General features: G+C 48.6%; 1 protein-coding gene across 1 annotated transcript in view; it reads left to right on the top strand.

The window, feature by feature from the left end:
- LOC122383586 (kinesin-like protein Klp98A) overlaps positions 1-25,293 on the top strand; it is a 103,927-nt gene that overhangs the window by 2,380 nt on the left and 76,254 nt on the right. Inside the window, exons 3-6 of the mRNA XM_043370162.1 lie at positions 143-212; positions 5,689-5,799; positions 6,168-6,284; positions 25,119-25,232. Coding sequence (XP_043226097.1) covers positions 143-212; positions 5,689-5,799; positions 6,168-6,284; positions 25,119-25,232 — 412 coding nt within the window. The remainder of the gene's footprint in view (positions 1-142; positions 213-5,688; positions 5,800-6,167; positions 6,285-25,118; positions 25,233-25,293) is intronic.

The raw sequence follows: 25,293 nt of genomic DNA, 5'->3' as shown, positions 1-25,293 counted from the left end.
ATGCGGTTATATTTACTAAGTTTACACTGAAAAACGGTTATGCCTACTGCGGTGTCTCTTGGATAATTCCAAGATTGCCTGTTCACACAACGCAGTTTCTAATTTCATTTGTACCCTTGTCTAATCACTCCATCATTTTCAGGGAGATCGATATGAACGCCCAGCTCTGTATATCGATGAACGGGAGGAAGACGACCATCACTAATCCCAAGGTAAGGAACGTGCCGGAACCTTGGTCGTTTTTACATCACACTTGACGTGCATAGCATCTTGGCTTATTTATGGTCATGTTGGGACAAGCGGCAGGCAGCATCCAAAATAGTCGTAAGAGTTGTTACTAAATTACCTACTTCGGTCTTGAATCCCTTGAATCCGTCCAGCTCTTATCGCCGCAAGTCATGTTTCAATCAGCGTTGTTAACCTTATGGCAGCTGGTGGTCTAGTTCGCAGTCCAGACGGCCGAAACTTCAAACTGCGAGAACGATGGGTAGCTCAGATTCAGGTCTTCCCTATCACGTTGATTTAAATTATCGTGGCCATATGTATAACGCGAGGTCACTTCTTGCACTCGAGGACCGTTACCGACAGCGTACCGTATCGGTCAGGTGACTACCTCTGCTGTGCGCGGCGGTCCCATACCCGTGACCTTGGGGTCAGCCGCTCAAGGTCACGGTATGCGGACGGTCCTCTCAGCTGTGTTCGCAGCTCGCATACATTACTACCTAGCGGACTGACAACGGCGGCACTTGGGCGGCAGAGCTGAGTTGACAATCGCTGATTTACTAGGAGCCTTCCATAAGGTACCGAACCGATTCAGAGTCATTACTCATTCAGAGTCGGTGATCGTCGATTTCACTAGGAGCCTTACACACCTTACATACAGTGAGATATTAATAGACCCTCGATAGAAAATGGCTTATAGTATTTGCATGTAACGCGAGATATCAATGCAATCAATGCAATCAGGTGTATTTCTGCAGTAACGCTTACATTAGAAAAAAAAAAAATTCTCTGAAATTGTGGATCGTTGCAATTGGCTCAACATGCGCAACATGCGAAGGTAATGAGAGCCACGATGAATATCATGATGATTGATGATTGTTACTTGTCACGATTAGAACACATGTTTGGCACAGCCATGCACGACTGATTTCATTTGCGTGGTACCTAACTGAGTTTGCAATTCAAAGTCAAAGAAAACAATAAAACAGCAATTCATTTGCGGACGGGATGCTAATAGTTACGTGATAGGGTGAAGTCGTATAAGAGTACGCACTTAGTGGATTTCTTGCTCTCATTTGTTTAATATTTGAAGGAAAGAAATCGCAAATAGGGAATATTAAAGTTCATTGAATTAGCCATCAACCCATGGGGCAACAATCCTTCAGCGTAAATGGAAGTGGTCTAAAACTGACATTTTCTGAACCGTTGCACTTGCGTACTCTTACCATATGGGGTGTGTAAGAGTACGCACGCCAGGCGGGTGGAGTACGCAAGCATATGAAAACACACCTATGCAGCTTGCACTGTCCAAATGCTTAACTTCAAACTCAGAGGGCATTTAAGTTAATTCTAGTATCCAAAAAGAAAAACATAAAATTAATCTTTCAAGTCTATAAATCAGGAAAAAATCATGTCGCGTGTTTCTTAAAAAAAATGCACAATCAAAAAGGAGAATAACTCGTATTTGGAAGAATTTCGGGTACGCATCTGCATCACAGTGCTCCATTGATGATATACCTACAAAACAAACGTCATTGAGCGATAGATAAATAATTCTATATTTCTGTATATTCGATTTAATGTATAATTCTGCGTACTCTTACCCTCCTGAACAGTGCGTCCTCTTACCGTACATCAATTCGCGCACAAAACAACCCCGAAACGTTGTGCAAAACTTCGCAAACAGAATATTGCACTGTACAGTATTTCCCCAGATAACCTCACAAGTTTCCCACAACAATCACGGAAATGTACCTTATCTCAACTGCCAAGTATCAAAATTATTGTACCATATCATAATAATATCATAACGCTCGAAAATAATATTCATCGCCTTAAACTCAACAGCGTCGCCGCTCAACGCCCACGTTCCGTTGGTGACATGCACGCACTGGCGGCTTCATGTCACTTCATGAACTCGACAAACCCGCGTTGCTAAGCAACCGAAACAGCTGATGCGTACTCTTATCACCCGCGTACTCTTACCCGCCCTTACCCTACGACACTGGCGGATCCTGGGGGGGGTCCACGGGGTCATGACCCCCCCCAAAAGGTCTGAGAGGGTCATTTGACCCCCCCCAAAAGCCGAAGACCTAAATGCGCTATAGACGCCGTCTTGCATGCTCAAAATCACCTGTCAAACACTTCTGAGCTAATACCTTTGTTTTTCTGGATCGTGTTGCGTGAAAAGGCGTATTGAAGACCAGAATCTTACTCGTTTTTGTCTCAACCGTGCGAGCACCAGGGGATGATCCAGGAAAACTCCAAGGGGATGGTCATGAATTTAATTCGTGGTGCCCCTACCTATACGCAAAATTAAAAACTCAACGGATTTCGGTCACTTAATTTTGGTGATGTCCTATTTTCATTTTTTATTTTGTTTGTTTTATTTTTAGTGCCCCTGGGCCCTGGCAGGTCAAAATCACGTCTGAGGCGAAAGAAATTCACGGGAATCCCAAAAATCACGTCAGGACATTCAGGGCCCTCTGACCAGCCTGACAGCTAGGGCCCTTCTTACTTCCTGGGGCCTCCAGTGAATAACCGCTAGTGTCTGTGTCTGACCGCTAGGGCCCCTCTGACTCCTCAGTAGGTAGGAGGCCCTCTGTAGAGGAGGTCCTCTGTAGAAAGGAGGCCCTCAGTAGAGAGGAGGCCCCCTGTAGAGAGGAGACCCCTTTAAAGAGGAGGCCCTCTGTAGAGAGGAGACCTGCTATAGAGAGAAGGCTCTATGTAGAGAGGAGGCCCTGTGTAGAGAGGAGGCCCTCTGTGGAAAGGAGACCGCCTGAATGCAGAAGGCCCTCTGAAGAGTGGAGACCCGCTGTAGAGAAGAGGCCCTCTGAAGAAAGGAGGCCCTCTGTAGAGAAGAGGCCCTCTGAAGAGAGGAGGCCCTTTGCAGAGATGAGGTCCTCTGGCTCTTTGAAGAGAGGAGGCCCTCTGTAAAGGAGGCCCTCTTAAAGGGAGAGACCCTCAGTAGAGAGGAAGCCCTCTGTAGAGAGGAGGCCCTGTAGCTTCTGTAGTTAAGAGGCCCTGTGAAAAGAGGAGGCCCGCAGTAGAGATCGGTGGTCCTCTGTAGAGAGGAGGCCCCCTCTGTGTTTTGACAAATGTTTTTGCAAATTTTTCGCGGCGCTTCGCGCCGCCGATTTATGTACATACGTACAGGTCAATACGAAATCTTGACTGTAATTACATAAACCAACCGTGTCAAATTGAATCAGAATTCATATGTGTGCTGTAAAGGAACTCCGGCTTGTACTGCAATGCTAAAAGGGTGGTAAAATTTGTGTTTTGGAGCTGTGTTTCGACACATTCTTTTGCAAATTTTCTCGGCGCTTCGCGCCGCCGATTTATACACCAATCAATAAGAGAGAAATAACAGTGACTGTAATAACACCAACCGTGTCAAATTGAATCGGAATTCATATGTGTACTGTGAAGGAACTCCGGCTTGTACTAGCATGCTAAAAAGGTTGTAATATTTGTGTTTTAGAGCTGTGTTTTGACAACTTTTTTTTGCAAATTTTTGCGGCGCTTCGCGCCGCCGATTCATACACAGGTCAATAAGAGAGATCGTGACTGTATGCTACTATTTACTAATGCATTAGGCTAAAAGTGAGGTAACTATATCTACTTCTGGGTTTTTAAGTCGGTCGACCCGCCTCCCCCCCCCCAGTAAAAAATCCGTGGCGACGCTCCTATATAGGTGGGTTTCACTAACTAAAACTACTGAGCCGAGTGACTTACGATAAAACTTCATCTTATAAACGACGAAGATCAAATGTCATTTTTTGATCTCGACATACTCGCTCCCTACCCCCCCCCCCCCCCCGGTCGTCAGAATTCATTCACCAGACCTGGTATGTCGGCCGACTGGTGACCCCCCCCAAAACGACCCCCTAGATCCGCCCTTGCCCTACGACAATATCATGGGCTGGGAATGGCCTAAATGATATCTTACCCGTGTGCTGTGATCGTTCAGGTCACTAAGCGAGGTCTGGGGTGAGAGTACCCTCACGCCAAAGACCAGCAGAAGTGACGCGGAAGCATTAGGACGGGGAATACCACCCGGCGCTCACAAAGTGACCGCTAAACTCCATGCGCCTTGAATCCCCAGTAAACGAACAAGGACAAGGGGAATACTACACTAGCCCAGCCGTTGTCTGTAATGTTCAATGTTCATCATTGCTTATCCCAATCAGGCTGAGCATGACACAATACAAATGCACCGACCTCTCACATTGCCGCTTCTTGATTATCCCGATGTATGCTGTGCTCTTGTCTTTAGTGTCTTTCACTGCTTTTAGTGACGCTCGGTGGTGCAATATATTATGTTACGTGTTACGTGACGTGCCCCGCTTGCTTGCGTGACGATGTCATTTCTTTCGAGGCGCGCCGTTTTCGTCGTGCTTTGATAAATCATTAATCAAATGACGCCATAGCACATTTGTTGAAGTTACCTTTGCACTCCTTATTTTGAGACTCGTATGGGGTCATGAATGGAGCTAATGGGTACATCCGAGGGTGTTGGAGCCCTGCATTACACCAAACGGGACCGACGGCCTGCGATATCTTACCCCGGCCGTGTCTGCTGATTTTTTTTTTGCGGGGAACAGAGTGCATAACGCATATGTGGTCTGTGACCGTGCCACGACTTTTTATCAAGTCGTCTTAGATCACTTAAACCATTGTGCTTGATGGCTGCATACATAATTGTCGAGCAATGCCACTCCATTAGGGAAAACCCCCGTGCTTTTAAAAAAGCTTCAGTTTTAGGGTACCTATATTTATTTTGCGCTGCATAAGAAATGGTTTCATGATTTTGGTTAAGCAGTAGGTATGCTGTCGCTTGTATTAGACGCTCCCCACCAGCGACCTGTACGTGGCAACATTGCTTAGAGTTCCCATGGTACCCGTCCTTTCTGTAAAACATCCCGATGATAGTCATGTGATTCGTGAACTGGAGTGTTACTGTATGTTTGTTTTCTAAAGTTACGCAGCCCATAACTGTGCCGCTTTTAAACGGATCTTTTTATGTCACATAAACATTTTATATAACCCGGTTGTTAATTCCCCGTAACTCCGATTAAGTTGAAATCATCATTATGTTATTACATCTCCTATCTTTCGCTGGCGTGCTCTGCCCTTTCGTCGGCAGCCCCTGATCGACTGTGCCTTGGCTTTTATCATCTGACTGATAACACTTCCGTCGACAGCGTCCTGACGCTTCATCACTCGTTCCTGTGTTTCACAGCGTGCCATTATCAGTGTCTGTCAATGTTAACATTACGAACTGCCCCCTTTCTCAATCAAGTGATACCGCGTTTCGGGACAACCACCACCGCTTCCGTTTTCCGTTTATGTTTTACCAGCCACCCCTGATTGCCCGTTACCCGCCCTTGTCTTCTCGACATGCTTTCGTCTCCTCCCACCTACCACTTCACTGCCACTTTCGCACGGACTTTCTTATTTCAGCCTGGTGAACGAGTGGACACGACCAAGTGCGAGGATGTCAAGGAGTTCACATACGACTACTCGTACTGGTCGCTGGACCCGCAGCAGCCCGTCTTTCACTCTCAGGAGGAGGTGGGCGGCTGCTTTGCGTGCTTGTGCGCGTATGTGTGTGTGGTGGGAGGGGGGGGGAGGCGGAGGGCTCTTCTCTTTTTCCGCTGCGGTCCTCGACCTGCGCTTATCGCTTGAGTAACGTTTGTAGAGAGGGTCGTGCGCCGAACTTCGTTTTTTTGTCGGGATTTACGTAACGCTCTATTTCTGGTATATTATCGATGTTTGTTCCAAGAATGGGTGGAACAAGAGATCAGTTACGATTGGTTTTGTAGGTTTTGTAAACGATTGATCCGACTGGTTGGAACGCAATGAAGGAAACGATGGAAAGCTACACAGCGTTATCGTCGTTGCCTTGTTGTCCCATGAACCTTTTCTGTTTGTCATTTCAGATTTATCAGAATCTTGGCTCCGATGTCGTGGACAATGCCTACGACGGATACAACGCCTGTGTTTTCGCCTATGGCCAGACGGGCAGCGGGAAAACCTACACCATGATGGGCACTCAGGTAAGGACCACCGCTGGACAGGGCTTTTGCCGCAACTGTTAGATCTCTGTTATAGTTTGCGGAGACTGAAGACTGTAGTCTGGGCTGCTGTAGTGTGGCTGCTGGAGTTACTGAACCACCCAGCTGCAGATCCAGCGGCAGTCGGGCAGGCGATCCTGCCTCGCCTGTAGTGAGTTACTGGCCCACTCGGCTGTGATTGTTGTTGGGGAGCCGGCGCGGCGGCAGAAGGGCAGCGATCCATCACCACCGCTCGCGCACGGCTGAAGCATATTCGTCCGAGGCACAGTTCCGGGCCATCCTTGCCAACACACGGACAGAGCTACTCGAGTGGGCTACGTCTATTTTATATGTGCTACACGCCGGCGACGTATTGAGCATATTGATAGGGACATAGGCGAGGTCAGATTACCTGAGTTCAAAATAATAGCCAGTCTTCCTGGAGTGCTGCACCTTGCCAGCGTGAATACTTTTTGGCTACAGGACGTCAGCGAAACTCATTGCATTGATGTTGTTCTATGTATCAAGGCTGATGCAGGCCGGGAGAGTTTGGCTAAGCCGCGGCCGATTAGCTACTCACATTTGCGTCCATCTTACACCACAAACCGGTTATGCAAAGTCGGTCGCCGTAGTTCGGACATTCCTATCCTATCGATATCAATGCTCATCAATGCTCGGTATCTCAACTCATCCCGTAAATCCACTCTGTCAACGTTTGGTTGCTGTTTTCCGTCGAGTCTGCTATTGTCTGTGTCTGTTCTTTTTTTAACAGCTCCAGTTCCTCGCGGTTACGATATTTTAGACTGTGAATGCCGGCACCGGTACCGAGTCATTGGGGCTTTGCACTGACAATGGTCACCACAACGCAGCAAAACGGGTTGATGTGTCAGACTATCCAGTACCCGCCCACGCTACTCCATCTGATCTCACCCCAGCCCCCGCACTGTCCCGTCCCGTTCCGTCGCGTCGCGTCCCTTCCCCATCCGCTCCGGTCCGACCTGGCGCCGTCGCGTTCCATCCCGTCCCGTTCCGGCACCGTTCCAGTTCCGTCGCGTCGCGTCGCTGCCCCATCCGCTCCGGTCCCGTCCTGTCCCGTTCCGTCACGTCCCGTCCCGTCGCTGCCCGGTCCCGTCCCGTCCCGTTCCGGCACTGTTCCGTCCCGTAGCGTCGCTTCCCAGTCCTGTCCTGTCCCGTCCCGTCCCGTCCCGTCCTGTCCCGTCCCGTTCCGTCGCGCTGCGTCGCGTCCTGTCCCGTCCCGTCGCGTTGCGTCGCTGCCTGGCACCGTCCCATCCCGTCCCATATCTTCGTGTTCCGTCTCAGCCGACTGCCCGGAGCACCCATGTGGATGACCCGATCAGTAAGCATATCCCGAAGCTCCGACCGCAATCATTAGCCCGCGGCCTTATATCCACCCTGTGAGGTGGGCCGTGTGGGATGGCTCTGCTCTAACGTGCTCGGTGCTCTGGGTAGTCACGGTTTCCGCCGCCTCTACGCCCACCGCCGGCGCTGCTGGCTGTGAACACTGAACATGCATCGCACTAGGAGGAAAAGCTCGTATCGCTGTGGACAGAGGGCTTGTCTAACGACGGTAGACCCCGCTGGACACAGCGGGGAGTCGAGTGGAGGCCTCGTGCGACCGGACGGGAGGGCTGGTGGCGCCAGGAAAGCCGGCTTCTGTCGGTCGGACTGGGACGCCCCGGGGTGACTCACGCCAGTCATTCACGAATCACGGCCGAGCGGCGTGTCTGAAATGGGGTCTGTCGGCGGGGGAGACACGACGAGACCCTAGTCCACTAGGAACCCCTGGACTGTTTTGAAGTCGCCCACGGGCTCTGGGAGGTCGCAATCTGGATAAGGCTTAGGAAATGCGTCCGAACTCCAAAGTTCGAGGCTGTTCACGAGTATCTCTCAAGTCAGCCCTAATGATTTATTTGTACAAGAGTAAAAATATCAAGATCTGGAGTTTATACCACTTAATTTTGGATTCATTTGGAACAATTTCGTGGCTTGGTTGATATCCGGTTAGCACTGTTTTCTTCATTATTTTATTCGGTTATGACCTGCCTCCTGCTAGTGCTGTACTGTGGCGGACACAGAAGATGTTCGATAAATGGAGTTGTAGTTGTCCAAGTTTCTGGATTACCCTCCGCTTTTGTTAATCAATTTACGAAGATACCGTGAAAAATATCAGAATTAGGAGGAAACATTGGGTTATGAATGGTGGCTGGTTGATCGAGTTATCCCGTTCCTAGACCATTGTCTCGTCCACCAGTCCACTGCTGCCGCCGTCGTGACGCATACTAATTGAATAGCCAGTCACCCGGAAACCGATGACATCATCACACAACAGCGCCACGCCGCACGCGTGTCGGCACAGTTTCACATCCTTCCCAGCCGTGCACTTTGTTCCAGCTCCGAAATCATGTGTGTGGTCTCCAGGGATGCGGAGCCGTGGAAATTTCAAACGGCTCCGGCTCCGGCTCCGGCTCCGGAGAAAAAAATCGGCTCCGGCTCCGGCTCCGGCTCCGGGTGAAATGTTATGGCGGCTCCGGCTCCGGCTCCGGCTCCGAGTAAAATGGTCCGGCTCCGGCGGCTCCGGCTTCGACTCAGTACATCCCCTATGCAATCAATTAAATACGGGTGGAAGAAAAATTGGATTGGTTATACGCGTTACCTACTCTTGCCATGACCGCGCCGGCTCACCGCGTCCCCGCGCAAACGCACCTCGGAGAGAACTGGCAGAACAAAGGACTAGGAAGCGATGGCATTGGAAACGCAGTCGCCGCAAATCGGAGTTCACTGAACCATCGTAAGCTGACACCCATCTCGGCTGCATTGGGGGGTGGGGGGGGGGGGGGTGGGAAGAGACGGTGCTGGGAGTCGCAGTCCACTGCACTGGCTTCAAAACAATGGCCGTCACCTGATGACCGGTCCTCATGTTCTGGGGATGCAATAGACGTGAGGGGGGGGGGGAGGAGCAGACAGGAAGTTGATTGCGTACTGTGGGATACTGGGGATATTCGGCTTTTTCATTCACTTGATGGCCCATGACGTACTATTGGTCTCAAGATAAGGGCCCAGGCGACCTGTAGTTTTGATGCGGTGAATATCCTTACCCTCGCCACAACTCGGGCCGAGTGCACCCCTCCTCCCAGCCAGCGCCACCCCCACTCGCATTGTGGCGAGGATGAGGGTATTCACCGCATCAAAACTACAGGTCGCCTGGGCACTTATATTGAGACCAATAGTACGATATGTTTTACTGCCTTGTACCTACTGTCAAACCGAACTAGGTCAATTATTTTTTCCTCTTCAAAAAATAAAAAGGAGCCGGAGTCGCCCCCTTTTTTGGCGGCTCCGGCTCCGGCTCCGGCTCCGGGCTATATTGTTTCACGGCTCCGGCTCCGGCTCCGGCTCCGGGCAAAATATGCCGGCTCCGGCGGCTCCGGCTCCGACTCCGGCTCCGGCTCCGCATCCCTGGTGGTCTCTGCGGCTTTGTTCCGTCTAAGACCCATGAGGGTGGTGCCTCTGCGCGGCTTTGTCCCAGCCACGAACCATGAGTGTGGCATCTGCGGCTTTGTTTGTTTCGCAATCAGTTCCGGCTATTCAGACGGGGGTCGGCGGCTTCAGACAACGGTGTCGTTATTGGCTCATTCTTATTGAGTGCTGCTGCGCCAATGGCCTCGACCGGAGAAATGAATACGTTCTTGGTGAACTACAAGCATGATTTCACTCACTGATTTGTGTATTTGAGGAGTTGCATCGTATTACTATTACGTCTAGAGATCTGCTCTCACGACTACTGGGCTAACTCAGTAATGCAGCGCAGTTCGGAGGCCCCTTAAGCCAATGCATTATCTTTATTATTGCAGTACTGCAGGAGATTATTTTCCTCTTATCGCAAGTTTCCTGCTTTACAAATTTAGGGATCTATACCTAAGTCCAATGTCGGGCGTTCGATATTGGGCGTTTTTTCCGAAGTCCAATTAGTTTCTGGCCTGACCAAGCTCCACTAAAAACGCCACTTTAATCCAAATTCTGAAGCTTTGAACCCCGACTGACACCCATATGCACGTCGTTTGACCCGCTGGTATATTCAGCGACATGTCACAAGCCTGTCATGCTGCCATGGTTTCTGCCGTTTCTGCGTCAGTGCTGCATTTCACTGGGTCTGACTTTGTTCAGTCACTCTCCCTTGACCACTCCCCCGCTGAGCGCTCTCACTAGTGTCGCCTCCCGTACAGTCGACCCGTTTCGCTCCTGCCCGCCTGGCAGCCGGGCCTTTGTCTCTGTGGTGACGTCATTCTTGTCCGTGCCGGAGTCTCCGTCTCTAAACCACCTCCCGTAGAGCGGCCGTCGCGAGCGGTCCGGTTACGTCATCATTACCCTCCCCCTGCCTCCCGCTGGAGGGGGAGGGGGACCAGCGCGCGTGGCAACCTCACAGGAGGTAATATGCACCACTCTCGCGTGATTCCACAATGAGTTGTTTACGGGTGGTGCTGCGTTTTTGTGCCGCCGTGGCCAGTCGGGGTGCTATCACATGCACGCCACATCTAGGGTCTCGGCTGATCGCGATGTGTGCGGCCCACACCTGTGCACACTGCGCTCTTACAGTCCTGCACTGCGGAGTGCCACTGCAACGTGGGTGTGGGCTGGCCCACCAGCGCGACAACCTACATTTGTGAAAACGATGGTTGAACAAAGCGGCTTTTGAGGCTGGGTTCAGGCTAAGGGAGCCAGCTGATTCTGAACGGCGATTGGCAAATAATGTACGGCTCTCCAGTAAAAGTCTTGTTGGTTTTGCTTTTTCGGACATATCTGGTCCTATATAATGTTTAAATGCATAAGTATCAACCCGGATTATGTGTATGCACATTTACCACGAAACTGTGAAATTTCATCGTTGTATGCCAAATACTTTCCGAGATATCCTCCAAAAACCTCATTTTCTGCCGTTTGGGGTATTCTGGCCGCAATCTTCCTGGGATCGCCTATGACATCCATGGTGCCACCTAGCGAGAGGGACGCGGAAACACAGAATCATGAATGAATCGAGCGCGTAGTAAACGGTGTATGGAAGGGAGACTCGGCAGAGGCTATCCGGGTGGCCGGCGCGCGGCGCGCCCTTAGGCATCGGCCGACCCTTCGGACCGCGTGGGGTCAGAGGTCGCGCTCGGGAAGTCTCGGCGCTGGGTTTTAGCGCTGTGCAGTCAGGAAGGGAGGGGAGGATAGCGCTAGCCCGACTGACTAGTATCTCGGCTGATTCGTGTGGGGTGGAACGGATCACAGAACGGGATGGTGGCTAGTGGTGGATGATGGGATGGTGGTTAGGTTAGTGCGTACTGCGTAGAACGTAGCTGAACATGCTTTTTTCATGGCAAACAACATGCAGCATAATGTTAGGGATTATGCCAGAACTCATACAAAAAGGAACTAATATTTCGGCCGAGGGAGTGGATGAGTGCCGTGACAAAGCATGACGATGCTGCCAAAATCGGGATGCTTGTTTGCTCCCATTTTTTTTTTTTAGTTTTAACCCTAACATGCAGCGCTTGATCCGAACTTAGAGGTCCCCGACTGACCTTGGACCTTAAAATCGCACCCGTCCGGTGCGCCACCTTTTCTTCAGGGGCGCTCTTCTTGGTTTTGGTTGTATCTGTTCTTACCAATAACTAAAGCAATTCGAATGTATAATAAAAAAGGCATACCTCAAACACAATTTAATTCACATCCGCTCGTGTGCATACTTGTTTTTACCTATACCTTCTCGCTCAGTGTTTAACCTTTAACGGAATTTTGGGTTTTCTGCATATACCCCGGCCGAGGGGGGGGGGGGGGGGCGTTTACGATCCCTCTCCATCTTTTTGCCCCTAATTGAGCTAGCGCCTTGCGGATAAAACTGAGCGCGTGCGTCGTATGAGATGCAGCAACTGGTACCCGAGTTGAATGTCTCAGGTCCACCGATAAACTCTGAGGTCAGTATAAGTGCTCCAAGTCGCGGGATCGGTTTTTGGTAAACAACTTCACCTTAACCCTATTCCTGGCGGGGGGGCCTCAGGAGCCCCCCCTGAGGTTTTTTTTTGGTTATTTCTCCCAAACGCGTTGAGCTAGGAAGCTCAAATTTTCTGACTTTTCCTAAAAGGCTTCTACGCAACATGTCTGAAACTTTTGAGTTGATCTGACCTCAGGTCAGGTCACCAGAGGCGGTTTGGTGACCCTACCTCAGAAAAGTTTGCAATCACGCCAGAGCTAGAGTTTTTGACCGATCAATTTCTTCTCTTCAGGCTTTAGTTAGGGTACCAGTATGTGCAATTTGTATATCTCGGAATTTTGATATCGGTGACCTAAGGTCAGGTCAGTTTCGCGACCTCCCCATTATATGTAGGGGAGACCCGGGAGGTATGGGCCCCCTGGAGGTATGGGCCATCGCAGTTTTGAAGAAGTGTTGCGTATCTTCACACATTTGACCGCGTAAACTGGTAGCAGCCATTCCGTTATACAACCCACGTGATTTTCAAAATCTTCCTCAGTCTTCTTTGGCAATGAGCGGTGATAAAGCGTTTTTGCCCTCTTCGAGTAAAATACTGCACATACAGAAAATTCGTGATAAATTTGAACCAGGCTCGTTTTATGATGTCAGACCAATGCTAACATAAAGTTTAAAGCATGCAAATTAAGACTGGATAGACAATTTGAAGCTTTCTTGCAGGATTATGAGCTGAGATGCTACGCAAATTCTGGCGTCATAACCGGGAGGTTCGGGCCACCCACCCCCGTTGATCTTAAATCAATAAAAAGATGCTTTCAATGAGTGTCATCTTCAATAAGTTTTATTTTTGTCGCGCAAGGTTGAAAATTTAACTTCAAATTTCATTCGAACCGAAAAATATTATTTATTTCATTTCATGGTGCATGATTGAGTTTACCAAAATACATATGTGCCCAAGTGACCTCCATGAAATAAGCTGTTGGCCGCTTATGCGGTTCCTGGGCTCTAAGAGAGATCAAGGTAGATACCAGCTACGAGTATTGTTCTCATTGTCGAGAAAAGAATATGAAACATGGCACCGGCCCATACCTCCCGAGCCATGGCCCATACCTCCCGGTGTATTTTGATAGATCAAAAAAGCGCATTATTTATTTAAAGTTATCTCAAGACAAAATAGCTGATCCCAGATGTCTAATATCAGGCACACTTTGCAGGCGAAAGGCAATTTCACGTGCACAGAGTGAAAAACCGGGTTTAGCCACTGCTCACTGGAAGAAAATTGCCTTTTCACTAAACCGGCCCATACCTCCCGGGTCTCCCCTAAGTCAATGGGGGAAAAAATCAACTCCCTGTTTTTACCACTAAAACGGGTCGGAATGGCCCCATATACCATACATGACTTCATATACGATCAACCTTCACTACCTTGAGGTCTGTTTTGCTGTTGGGCAGCTGTGAGGTCATGTGACGTCATCAAAGGTCACCAAAGGTTTTTGGCCAATAACTCCGTACAGGAACAAGATACAGACGCGTGGATGGTCTCATTGTGTTCAGCTCGTCAAGACTAGTGGTGTCAATCGGAACTTGAATCTTTGGAATTCCGATTTTGTCCAATGTCCAATTCGGAATTCGGTTGGACAATGACGGCAGGCGTTGGATAACTTTGGAAAATCACTTGCTACACCTCAGCATTTTTATAAAGCAATCGTGTTTAACACTGATTGGCGAATAGAAAGCTCAGCTTTTGATATGATTAACACATTAAAGCTGGTAATAGTACATTAAAAACAATTAAATAATAGTGTTGAGTGTAAACTATTGCGTAGGTTTCGGACATCTTTGGACAAATGGCTGGCTTGGACATTTTTGGACGGACAATCGACGTAAGCATTGGAAACTGGACGGACATTGGACACACATTTTCTGAAATTGACACCACTAGTCAAGACGCATCGAATGATATACATGATGACCTCGAGGTCACGTGACCTGAGGTCAACCTTTGACCTTGACCTTTCGAGGTCAACATATATATCATTCGATGCGGATTGACGAGAGGATCACGATGATGCCCTTAGTTTGTTCCTATCTTGACTAATTCGAAAGTTATTCGAGAAAAACTCTCTCCATATCTAGCGCCGCCATTTTGACTTTTTCGACCCCTGTGACGTCATCTTTGACCTGACCTGAAAATGACCTTAGTAAAAATTGTAGATCTTGACCGTGCGTATCCGATGCCGTTTACCGTTTGTCGCTATCTTGCTTCGTTCTCGAGATCTCAGGGGGGGGGGGGCCGAATCGGCCCCCCCCCGCCAGTTTCTTGTCCCGGCGGAGCCCGCCAGGAATAGGGTTAAGTGGTTACAGAGCCAAGAGTTTTGCATGCTCAAACGCGTCGAATAGTTTACGCTTTGTTTTTGTTGAGGTCAATTTAAGGTGTTTACCTCAGGTCATGTCAGGGCAGAGCCACTCAGGCCACGAGGCTGACTCAAGGAGGTCATATCGCTTCTTCGATGCGGTAGGTCCTTACAAGTCCACTGGTGGCTTCCCGACTCGCTAGCTCAATTTGATCGGGACTTTTTGGTGAAATCTCCTGTGACCTTAGTGACGTCATAAATGAAGTCGCCTAACTTTAAGAATAGAAAAGTGAATGCTTGCAAAAATTGTATAAAATCGCGAATTCATGCGCTTGAGACAGCTTTAGATGGGTCCCAGCGCCAAAATAACAGTTTTCATATTTCCCAATTGATTAATAATCGTGAGGTTGCGTGACCGACCTGACTTCAGGTGACTCTTAAGAAAAATACGAGATAGCTACATACAAGTTGTGAGGCCTCTGGGAGATAGTACAAGATCATATAAGCTTCATTCCCCGTTGAAAAGTCCCCTGGCACGAAGGGCATGCTGCGACGTCGCGACATTTTGGGGCCTTACAGAGGTTCACTTTTGACGCCATTGGTCAACGGCCTGACCTTAACCTTCGCACTTGTAGGAGGGTGTCGAACAGACCTCCTACCCTCAGTTTTTCGCAAATAACTCGCGCAAAAAGCGGCTGATTGCGGCGAAACTTTCAGTACCCTCGAGTTATTCAATATTACTCCTACCCTATAATTTGCATGACCCTGACTCAAAAGACCTTTGACTTGTGACCTGTTTTCCGAGACCATGTTTGGCCGGAATCGCGTTTTGGCGTATTTGAAGTAGAACGCGTTTTATTGTCTTTTTGTGGCGTTAAGCGATCAAACATGTGAAAGGATGTTGATCGCATGAATTCTAGTGGGTATCAAGGTCACGCGAAGATCAGTCAGGTCACTGACCTTTGATGACCTTTGTTCACTCTTTCGAGTTCTACATGTTTCTAGGGTAGATTTTGGAGTTGATTTCGCATTTAGAAACCGTTTGAACATTTAAGAAATAGTTTTGGTTCACTCGTAACATGTGACCTGACCTGACCTAACCCGACCTGGCCTAAATGCACGAAAACATCATCTGTGATCAAAACTAACTTGAATTTCGTGATCAGCACCCCGCAAAACCCTATAACAGCTTCACTTTACGAAGCTCTAACAGATCCCGATTCCCCGACTTTTGAGTTATATTGACCTGTCAACCAATGACCCAGGATGGCCTCGCCGGCGCAGGCCATTTTGCGTCCTTCGACGGCACAAGGGGGGTTGGTACGAACCCCCCTCCCCCCCTCTCGCGTTTGGCCCCTGATCGAGCTAGAGCTTCGCGGAAAAAAACGAGCGTGTTGCCCGTCACGAGAGGAAGCCGATGATACCCAATTTTAAGGTCCTAGGTCATCGGGTGACCTTCCAGGTCAGGTCAATGACCCAAAAACCGGGAAAATCGGGACCTGTTAGAAAGTCGTAAAGTGTGGCTGCTATGTGGTTTTCCGGGGTTCTGATCACGAATATCGTATTAGCTTTGATCAGAGATGATGTCTTTAAGCATTTAGACCAGGTCGGGTCAGGTCAGGTCAGGTCAACCGGTAGGGGTTGTGACGGGTATTCGTAATACGTGTCAACCGCCTCTGACAGCTTCGTAACGTGTTACGAAGGCACCAAAACTACTTCGTAAATGTTCAAATGGTTGCTAAATTCGAATTCAGCTCCAAAAACTAGCCTAGAAGCATGTAAAACTAGAAAAAGTGAGCCGAGGTCACCCGAGGTCACCAAAGGTCAATGACCTGACCTGACCTTCAGCTGACCTTGAAACCCACCCTAATGTATGGGAGCAACATCAAATCACATGTTTGAACGTTTGAAACCACGAAAAGCTTGCAAACGCGCGGCTAATGCGAGCCGACATAAGCCGAATGGCGATTCCGGCCAAACATGGTCTCGAAAAAGAGGTCACAGGTCAAAGGTCATTTGGGTCAGGGTCAAAAAATTTTCAGGGTAGGTGTAAAATTGATCAATGCGAGGGTACTGAAAGTTTCGTCGCGATCGGCCGCTTTTTACGCGAGTTATTCGCGAAAAACCTAAGGGGGGGGGGGTGCATCAACTGTGCCGGCGAGGGTTAAAATTGGGTATCATCGGCCTCCTCTCGTCACGGGCAACACGCTCTTTTTCCGCGAAGCTCTAGCTCGATTAGGGGCTGAACGGCAAAGGGGTCCAACGGACCCTCCTCCCCCTCTTTACGATAGACGCTGGCAAAACACCAATATGGGCGAGGGTGAAAATACAGCTGCTCATGCTGTCATAAAGATTCAGCTTGAATCAAAGGTCAGGCTTGCCAAATTTCAGCTCTCGCAGCTATCAACAAAAATAAATATGTGAAGGCGGCAACCGCCTCCCCCCCCCCCTCTCCTCTTGGCCACTGCCAGCGAGGTTGCCACTGCCACTGGCCACTGCCAGTAGACGTACTTTTAACAGGCTCATTTCTAACGGAAAGCCAACAGGCAGCTGTCGCTGCCTCCTTCCAGTCTTTCTTAATAGAAACAGGGCGACTCTAATCAGCGATTGCTCGGTTTTGGCGGGGCGGCATCTCGCGGGCTCCCTGGCGGCGGCCGCTGGAACTGCGCTTTTTGTCGGGTAGGGTCGTGCGGGGCGGCGCTGTTGTCGGCGGTGGCTTGGTTCGGCTGACCGGGAGAGGTGCCTAGACATAGCCCAGACATTTGGGCTGTGCACCAATCCCAGGACGTTCATCATGCCTATATATGTTGCACATATGTGAAATACAGATGAGATGAGATGAGGTTTTAAGCTATCATACACGTTACAAAGCATCATATCAAGAGGACACGCCCCAGCAGTCATATGCACTGAACACAAACTTATTACCCACGCTAGTGTATCGGCACCATAGCACATGGTCGAGACTGTCGTCAGCCACGGACTCGCACTCGACCAACCCTCTGAGCCCGTTGACTGCGGGTGACCTTGACATGTCAAGCCTGATCGGCGGCCGGCCGCTGTCGTGCGGTCGTTACACACGGAGGGGAGGGAGACACAAAGCTCTACGTAAAAGCTGACCTCTGACCTTTCCCTGCGCCCTGGTCACTGACCCCGCTCCATGTCGCTGGGCGGTGGCATGGCGGTGGAAACCGGTTCTAGCCTCTACACATGCCACCATTCTAACCCTCCCCTCCCCAAGCTACTACGCGGCGTGGAGTACGCTCGTGCGTAACTGGGCGGAGCAAGGGGTCACGCGATACAGGGGCGGAACTGGTTGCCCTCCCGCTCGCCGAGCGACCAACGACTAATACCCTGGAGAACCGTACCTATTTGTTTGCGATCCAGGCTGGCTCAAGGTGGGCGCCATCCATCACGCGGTGTGCAGTGTGCACTGCATCTGCTTATTCTGTGGAATGCGCCAGCGCTGTGCACCCGTGCGCGTGATATGGAGCCGCGTGACTGGGGGTAGAAAGCCTCGCGTCACGGCCGGTTTTTCGTCGAGAACATGCCACCGTGACCAGACCATATTGTCTTATTGTGAGTTCCTAGCGGTGCCTGTTCGAGGGTTACCACCACCCTCCGCGACCCCGCTGTGTCCCCCGTTGCCATGGCAACGGCCCCTAGTCGTGACCCGTGACCCACGACCCGTGAAGGTGGCGTGATTCAGCTCACGGCCTGGCGCGACACGAGGTGTGCCCAAGTGTTTTTCGCGTCGATCCTCGGGGCCGCTGTCATAACACGGCGTTGTAGCCTTGACGCCGCAGCGAAGACACGGGATATGGGCGTTTATCTGGTGTAGGAACACAAAGACAGGCTCTTTATCACATACATTTCTGGTGTTTTTGGCCAGCGAGCCTGTCAGTGTGCATGCTGATATGCGGGAAATGCGGCTGAAATATGGTGGAGTCGTAGGCACTCAGATCTACGCACACATATTTTTGCATATCGATTTGGCTATTTATGGGTTTCTCGTGACGTGTTTCGTGGGTAGGGCTTATCTGCGTTGGTGTTGTGGTAGAGACTCTGTCGTACTGTCGTTTATGAGAGAGGCCCGGCCCGCTAGACTTTGCCGTGGTTTTGTTATGAGAAAGGCCCGGCATGAGTCCCTCCCTAAGCGCCTTAGTTATTCATCCATCTATTCATAATGATGGAGGTGGTGATTATGATTCACGGCGAGCTGTCAGGATCAGACCAGTCTGTTCAGGCTGTGACGTGTACAGTGTGCTCCAGTGAAAGACGGCTTGTCTGTTACAGCCTACAGGTACTGCTTGTCAGAGGACCCGTCCCCACCTCGCTTCACGAACAATATATTTAGCGTTAATTTATTCGTTTATTTGGCTCAAGAAGTAAATTCATAATGTTTTCTCATTTTTTTCTGCAATTTAAACGCCCATTTATGAAACCATCGGATCTGTCCTCACGTTGTTCGACCCTTCATCGGATTGCGACGTGCAACTCGAATTCGCCCCACTACCGAGCACATTTGTCCGTCTCGGTGCGGCTCTGCCGCCGCGCCGGTGTGCCGCGTTCGGAAGGATCGTGACCGAGTCGCCGGGGAGAGGGGGAGGGTAGAGAGGGAGGGTGGGGTGAGTGACGGCTCGCTGCCGACTACTGCACGCCTGACACAGCTGCGGACCGAGCTGGGAGCCGCTCGACGCGCAGGTAGACAGCGGAAGGGGGGCGGGGCGGTCCCACTGGTTTTCGGATGCATGATTAGCTTATCACGGCTACTGTTCGATGTATTCGGAAGCTACCAAATTCAAGTTCGATGTTAGTCCCGAAAGCTTCCAAAAGCAGTGGTGCGATCCGATCATACACCTGTTTGGGTCTGCGACAAAGTTGTGAAGCGGCAAATACGCTTACCGATATGGTGTCTTATCTGAAATCATGACCATGAACGATGAAAGCACTTGGATACGTTTAAGTCGATGCCAGACGTTGTTTTGTTTGTGAATCCGTACATGGTATAGCTGAGGCAACCACTAACGCTGTGTTCTCGCTATGGTCACTGAACATTCTTAGCAGGCAAAGTGTACCTCCTGCCTTGTGTCATGGTGAAGGCTAGATTAGGAAAAGGAAGCTCGTTATCCGTAGGCAAGGCTGTGCTTTCCAGTAGGTACCCAGTACATTTTGCTAGGGAGGGAACTCCAGTGTCCACAGCCAGGGTAGTGCCACATTGCCTTCGCTGCGGAGAGTTGGACTGGGAGAGAAGGAAGCCTTACAAATATCCTGCTCACTCCTTGCAAAATTCTCACATAGACACCAGGATGATGAACTCGATTGGGAAACTACTTTGGACATGTTTTATTAGGCGTGATAGCTTGACGGACACGGGACAATCTTATCTCTTCTCTGCGTGTCGATCCCATGTAAAAGGTTACAGGACAATTTGCCGAACTGCATTTTGCCGAATGCTTATTCGCCGAATGTCAATATGTCGAATGCATTTTGCCGACGTGTCTCTTTGCCGACGTGTCAAAAGGGCGAAGTGCTAAAAGTCGAAATGCAATTTGCCGACATGCCTTTTTGCCGACGTGCAATAAGTCGAAAATGTCAATTTGCCGAAAAGTCAATTAGTCGAAATGTCAATTCGCCGAAATGCTAATTAGTCGAAATGTAAATTTGCCGAAATGTCAATTTGCCGAAAAGTCAATTAGTCGAAATGTCAATTCGCCGAAATGCTAATTTGCCGAAATGCTAATTAGTCGAAATGTAAATTTGCCGAAGTGTCAATTAGTCGAAATGTCAATTTACCGAACAGTCAATTAGTCGAAATATCAATTTGCCGAAATGCCAATTAGCCGAAATTAACCTAACCTAACCTAGCTTAACCTGACCCGTAAGTATTAACTTTAGGACCGATTCGCTTTTCAAAGGTAAAGAAACCCACTTACATGTCACCAAAGTATAAGAAAAACATAACCAAACCTTACCTAGCCTGACCTACTGATTTTTTCCTGCCCGTGGATAAGGAAGAAGATTCTCACATGAATAGATTGCAGACAATGACAAGTCAATTATTTTTAGGTCAATTGTGCATCAGGCTTCAGGCCTTCGGCCTGAAGCCAGATACACAACAATTTAACCCTCACCGGACCTATTGGTTTTCTACATACGAGTACGCGCCGGCCGAGGTGGTAATTGCTGAAAGGCGATTTGCCGAATGTCATTTTGCCGAATGTCATTTTGCCGATATGCTTTTTGCCGACGTGTCAAAAAGTCGAAATGCCATTTGCCGACATGCCTTTTTGCCAAAATGCCAATGCATTTTCACAGCCCAAGGTTGGGAAGAGATTTACCACATGCCGTACCGGCGCAACAGTATATCATATTCATTTGATATATATTATTATATTCTTAATATTGTGTTAATATTATATTAATACTATGATCATATTTATAGTCACCGTGATTATTTTTGTTTTTCATTATTGGGCTGCGTTGAGTATGAAAGATGAAATTTCCTACTTCCCCCTTATTTAGGGTTTGAAAAAGCTGAGGATGAAGATTGTGAAGCGTCAGAAGTTAGAATAAAGATATGGAGTCCACTTCCAGCAGGAGTGAGGAAACCGTGAGGAAAACTGAAAATTGGGTGAACCGCTTAATCAAACGCGTCTTGGATCCCAGCTGGAACAATATCAAATGTTTCATTGTGGCACGTTAAGATGCTTCACGCATTTAAATTGTTCGTTTTTTGCGTGCATTATGTAGAAATAATGATTATTCCGACCATGTTCTGCAGCAATAAATACATTGGCATTGGAACGATAACCTTGTTTAGTTGAATTACGTTGACAGCAAAAGTATGTAAACACGCAGTCGCTTACTTTTGCTGTTGCTGTTAGTGAACACACAATCCGTAAATATCTTCTTTGAAATTGGTTCTTCCGCTCAGAATATTCAGTAAAACTTTGTCTGGGAAAATCAAAAAGCCCTAGGGCCGAATCGTTTCCCAAATACCTTCAACATTAGCCGAGGCGGGCCGAAGTCATTTCCCAAATGCACGTGCTAATGTTAACCCTCGCCCCGTTGGGGGGGGCATTTTGGCCCCCCCCCCTGTGGTTTTTCCTGAATAGCAAGAAAACGGCGGCGCGCAGCGCCGCCAAATTTTCAGTACCTTCCCGGGCATCAATTTGACACCTTCACACCAAATTTCAAGTCTTAGGTCACCTTAGGTCAGGAGTTATTGAGGTCAAACTGAGGTCATGTTCGAGCAAAAATGAGCAAAAAACATGCAATCTTGAAACGCTCACCAAATCTACAGTTTTCAAGCAATTTCAAAGTTCTTTATATGGTCTAGTAGACAAAAAGCGGCGCTACAAAACTGCTATCTCGGATTTTCAAAATTTTTGGTTTTTGACCAAAAAAAATTCAAAAAATTGATTTTTTAGAAAAACTTTGAAAAAATCCAAAATTCTCCCGAATTTCGAAAAAACCGGAATATATGTGATAGTCCCAGTGCTCTTCTATATACATACCAAATTTCAGATCGATATCTCGTTTTTTGGCCAAGTTATAGCGAAAAAACTGTTCAAAAATGATGACGTCAAATTTTTGAAATCAATTTTTAGCAATTCTAGACCACGTACGGCAAAACAAAGACCACCATTGAACTCCCCGTGACAAGCTGCATCGATTTGATACCCATTTTATGCAAAAATATTAACTTTGAAATTTGACCTAATTTGACCTGACCTTGACCTGACCTTGACCTGACCTTGACCTGACCTTGACCAAAACGTGATCTAAGCTGGCCCCAAAGGCTGCCTGACCCATATAATCGCATTTGTCATGTAAAATGGACCATAAAACATGTATCACACGACACTTTTATATTGTGACCCCCCGTGACCTGACCTCTGTGACCTGACCTGGTATCAGTGACCTCAAATAGCAAAATATGTGTTTGAAGAACATTTCCCCATCGATGATTTTCAATGAAATGCATTTTACTCGATTTTACAACGCATTTCTTGAAGTGCCTGTAAACGGTGAAAATTGGACCTTTGACCTGACCTGTGACGTCATCGGTTTGACCTAGGTCAATAAAATTGGGTCACAAGGTAGTTCCCCGTTGGGGCTATCCAACGCCGTTTACCGCTTGTCGCTATGTTGCGTGGTTCTCGAGATCTTAGGGGGGGGGGCAAAATGGCCCCCCCCCCAACCGGGCGCGTTGCTCGGCAGAGCCCAACGGGGCGCGGGTTAAAGGGATATCTCGGCATGTGGTAAAGTCATAAGTTACATTGAAATACATGTTCGACAGCATGACGTCACCGCTGTTCTCATATCTGGTTCCAAAACGCCCATATGGAAATTATCGGGAAGAAATCACATGTTAAAATTAGTCGACGTTCGATTTTCTCAGGTTCAGTTTTTGCTCGTTTTGCTCGCTAAAACACGTGCTTGTTCGAAAAACATACTTGGAGCCAGCGTCCTTTTGAAAAAAGAACTATATGTCGTTTCGCCCCTGGTGGAGCTGGCGCGTCGCGGAAAAAACGAGCGTGTGCGCCGTTACGAGACGCAGAGATTGGTACCCGATTTTAAGGTCCTACGTCAACCGGTGACCTCTGAGGTCAGGTCAAGTGCCCCAGGGTACGGTTCAGTTTTTGGTGAATAACTTCGCAAAAAACGGCTGCAGAGCCGCGATTTTGGCAGCATCGTGTTCGCCTTGCTCAGGCGCGTCGAATGCTATACTTTTTGTTCTGGTCAGGTCAACTTGGGGTGTTGACCTCAGGTCAAGGTCAGGTCAGCACCCTAAGGTCACGAAGTAGGTCGAAAGAGGTCATGTCGCATATCATTCGATTCGGCAGGTCTTCCTGAGTCCATTGGTGGCTTTCCCGACTCGCTAGCTCAATTTGATCAAGAGTTATTGACGAAAAACGAATATGACCTTGATGACGTCATAAATGACGTCACGCAAGGTCAACATTGCAAAAGTTACGCATCTAACCTTGCAAGGAAGGCGTCAAATCACGATTCTGTGTGCTTGAGATAGTTAGAGGTCGTTCCCGGCGCCAGAATAGCAGTTTTCATTTTCTTATTGACTTAAAATGGTGAGGTCACGGAAATGACCTGACCTCAAATAGCCTTTAGGAAAATCTGAGACATACAAGCTGTGAGACTCGTAATGCATATTAGGTCCTGCATGTTTCATTTCCCTGTGAAAGCTCCTCTGGCCGTGAGGGCGTTGCGAAGTTGCGACATCTGAAGACCGTGCAGAGGTTCACTTATGACGTCATAGGTCGGTGACCTGACCTGACTTGAAGATGCGGTTGGTGTAAAAGGATCTGGCTTGAATCAAAGGTCAGCTATGCCACGTTTCAGCTCTCTATCGCCAGCGTGTTCGGAGCTATCACGAAAAAAACCGGCACCCGCACCCCCCTCGGCCGGCGAGGGTTAACCTAAAAATATTTGACTTACCTTTGCCTGTAATCTCTCCTAAGGCATTGCCTTCGGCACTGCACTGCTTCGCCACGAGCAATTTGATGTTTATTTCCACATGGTATTGGTGCTTTTAAACTTGCTTGTGCCATGAATAATTATTAGTTATGAAATCAGGAGGTCAAAGGATACCTATCATGTGATTTGCTTCTTACTTGGGGATTGCACCAAAAGAAAATTGGTGATCTGTCCCAAGTAAATAAACACCACTTAACCTAACCTAACCTAACCTAGGTTTGCAGATTGACATTTCGGCAAAGTTATATTTCAACTCATTGACATTTCGGCAAACTGCCAATTCGGCAGATTGACATTTCGGCAAATTGACATTTCGGCAAATTGACATTTCGGCAAATTTACATTTCGACTAATTGACGTTTCGACTAATCGACATTTCGGCAAATCGCATTTCGGCAAATTGACATTTCGGCAAATGGCATTTCGACTTTTAGCATTTCGACTTTTTGACACGTCGGCAAAAAGCACATCGGCAAAATGACATTCGGCGAAATGCATTCGGCAAAATGACATTCGGTAAATCGCCTTTCGGCAATTTGTCCGGACACCATGTAAAACGGGACATTTGTAACACGTTTGGACTTGAAACAGACATGTATGCTAGTGAATTATGCCTATTATAAATTATTATTGCCTATATTGCCTATTATAAAAGGACCACGGCTAGCGTCTGTTGAGTTATGCACGAGCCAGGGTAATCTGCAGAACCTCGGTTGTTCCCCCCTGTCTACTAAGACATGTTCATAGCCTGTTTGGGTGTTTCCCCAGTCCCATGTGGCCCTTTCCTCGTGATCCGGTGATGGCGGTCAAAACTTGCCACGAAGAACGGCTCTTTTCTGTCGCGCCAGTTGTACTGCACTGCATAGCACCTGACAGTTGACACCAACTCATTTTTTCTTGCCATTTCGTCTTCTCTCACCGATTTCAGTCTATTGCCGACTCGTGACCTTGGACGACCTCCGTTACTGACCTGTGTGACCCCTGCTCTTCCAGGCGGAGCGGGGTCTGATTCCCCGGATCTGCTACCGCCTGTTTGACAAGATGGAACTGTCCAGCGATGTGCGCTACCGTACAGAAGTCAGCTACCTCGAGATCTACAACGAACAGGTGAGAACACTAGCTACCTCAAGATCTACAACCAACAGGTGAGAACATAGAGGCTAGCTAC

Source organism: Amphibalanus amphitrite, unplaced genomic scaffold (genome assembly GCF_019059575.1).
Source record: "Amphibalanus amphitrite isolate SeventyFive unplaced genomic scaffold, NRLGWU_Aamphi_draft 000168F_arrow, whole genome shotgun sequence".
Classification (NCBI taxonomy): domain Eukaryota; kingdom Metazoa; phylum Arthropoda; class Thecostraca; order Balanomorpha; family Balanidae; genus Amphibalanus; species Amphibalanus amphitrite.
The sequence above is the reverse complement of the archived record's forward strand: the minus strand, read 5'-3'. Positions and strand labels throughout refer to the sequence as shown.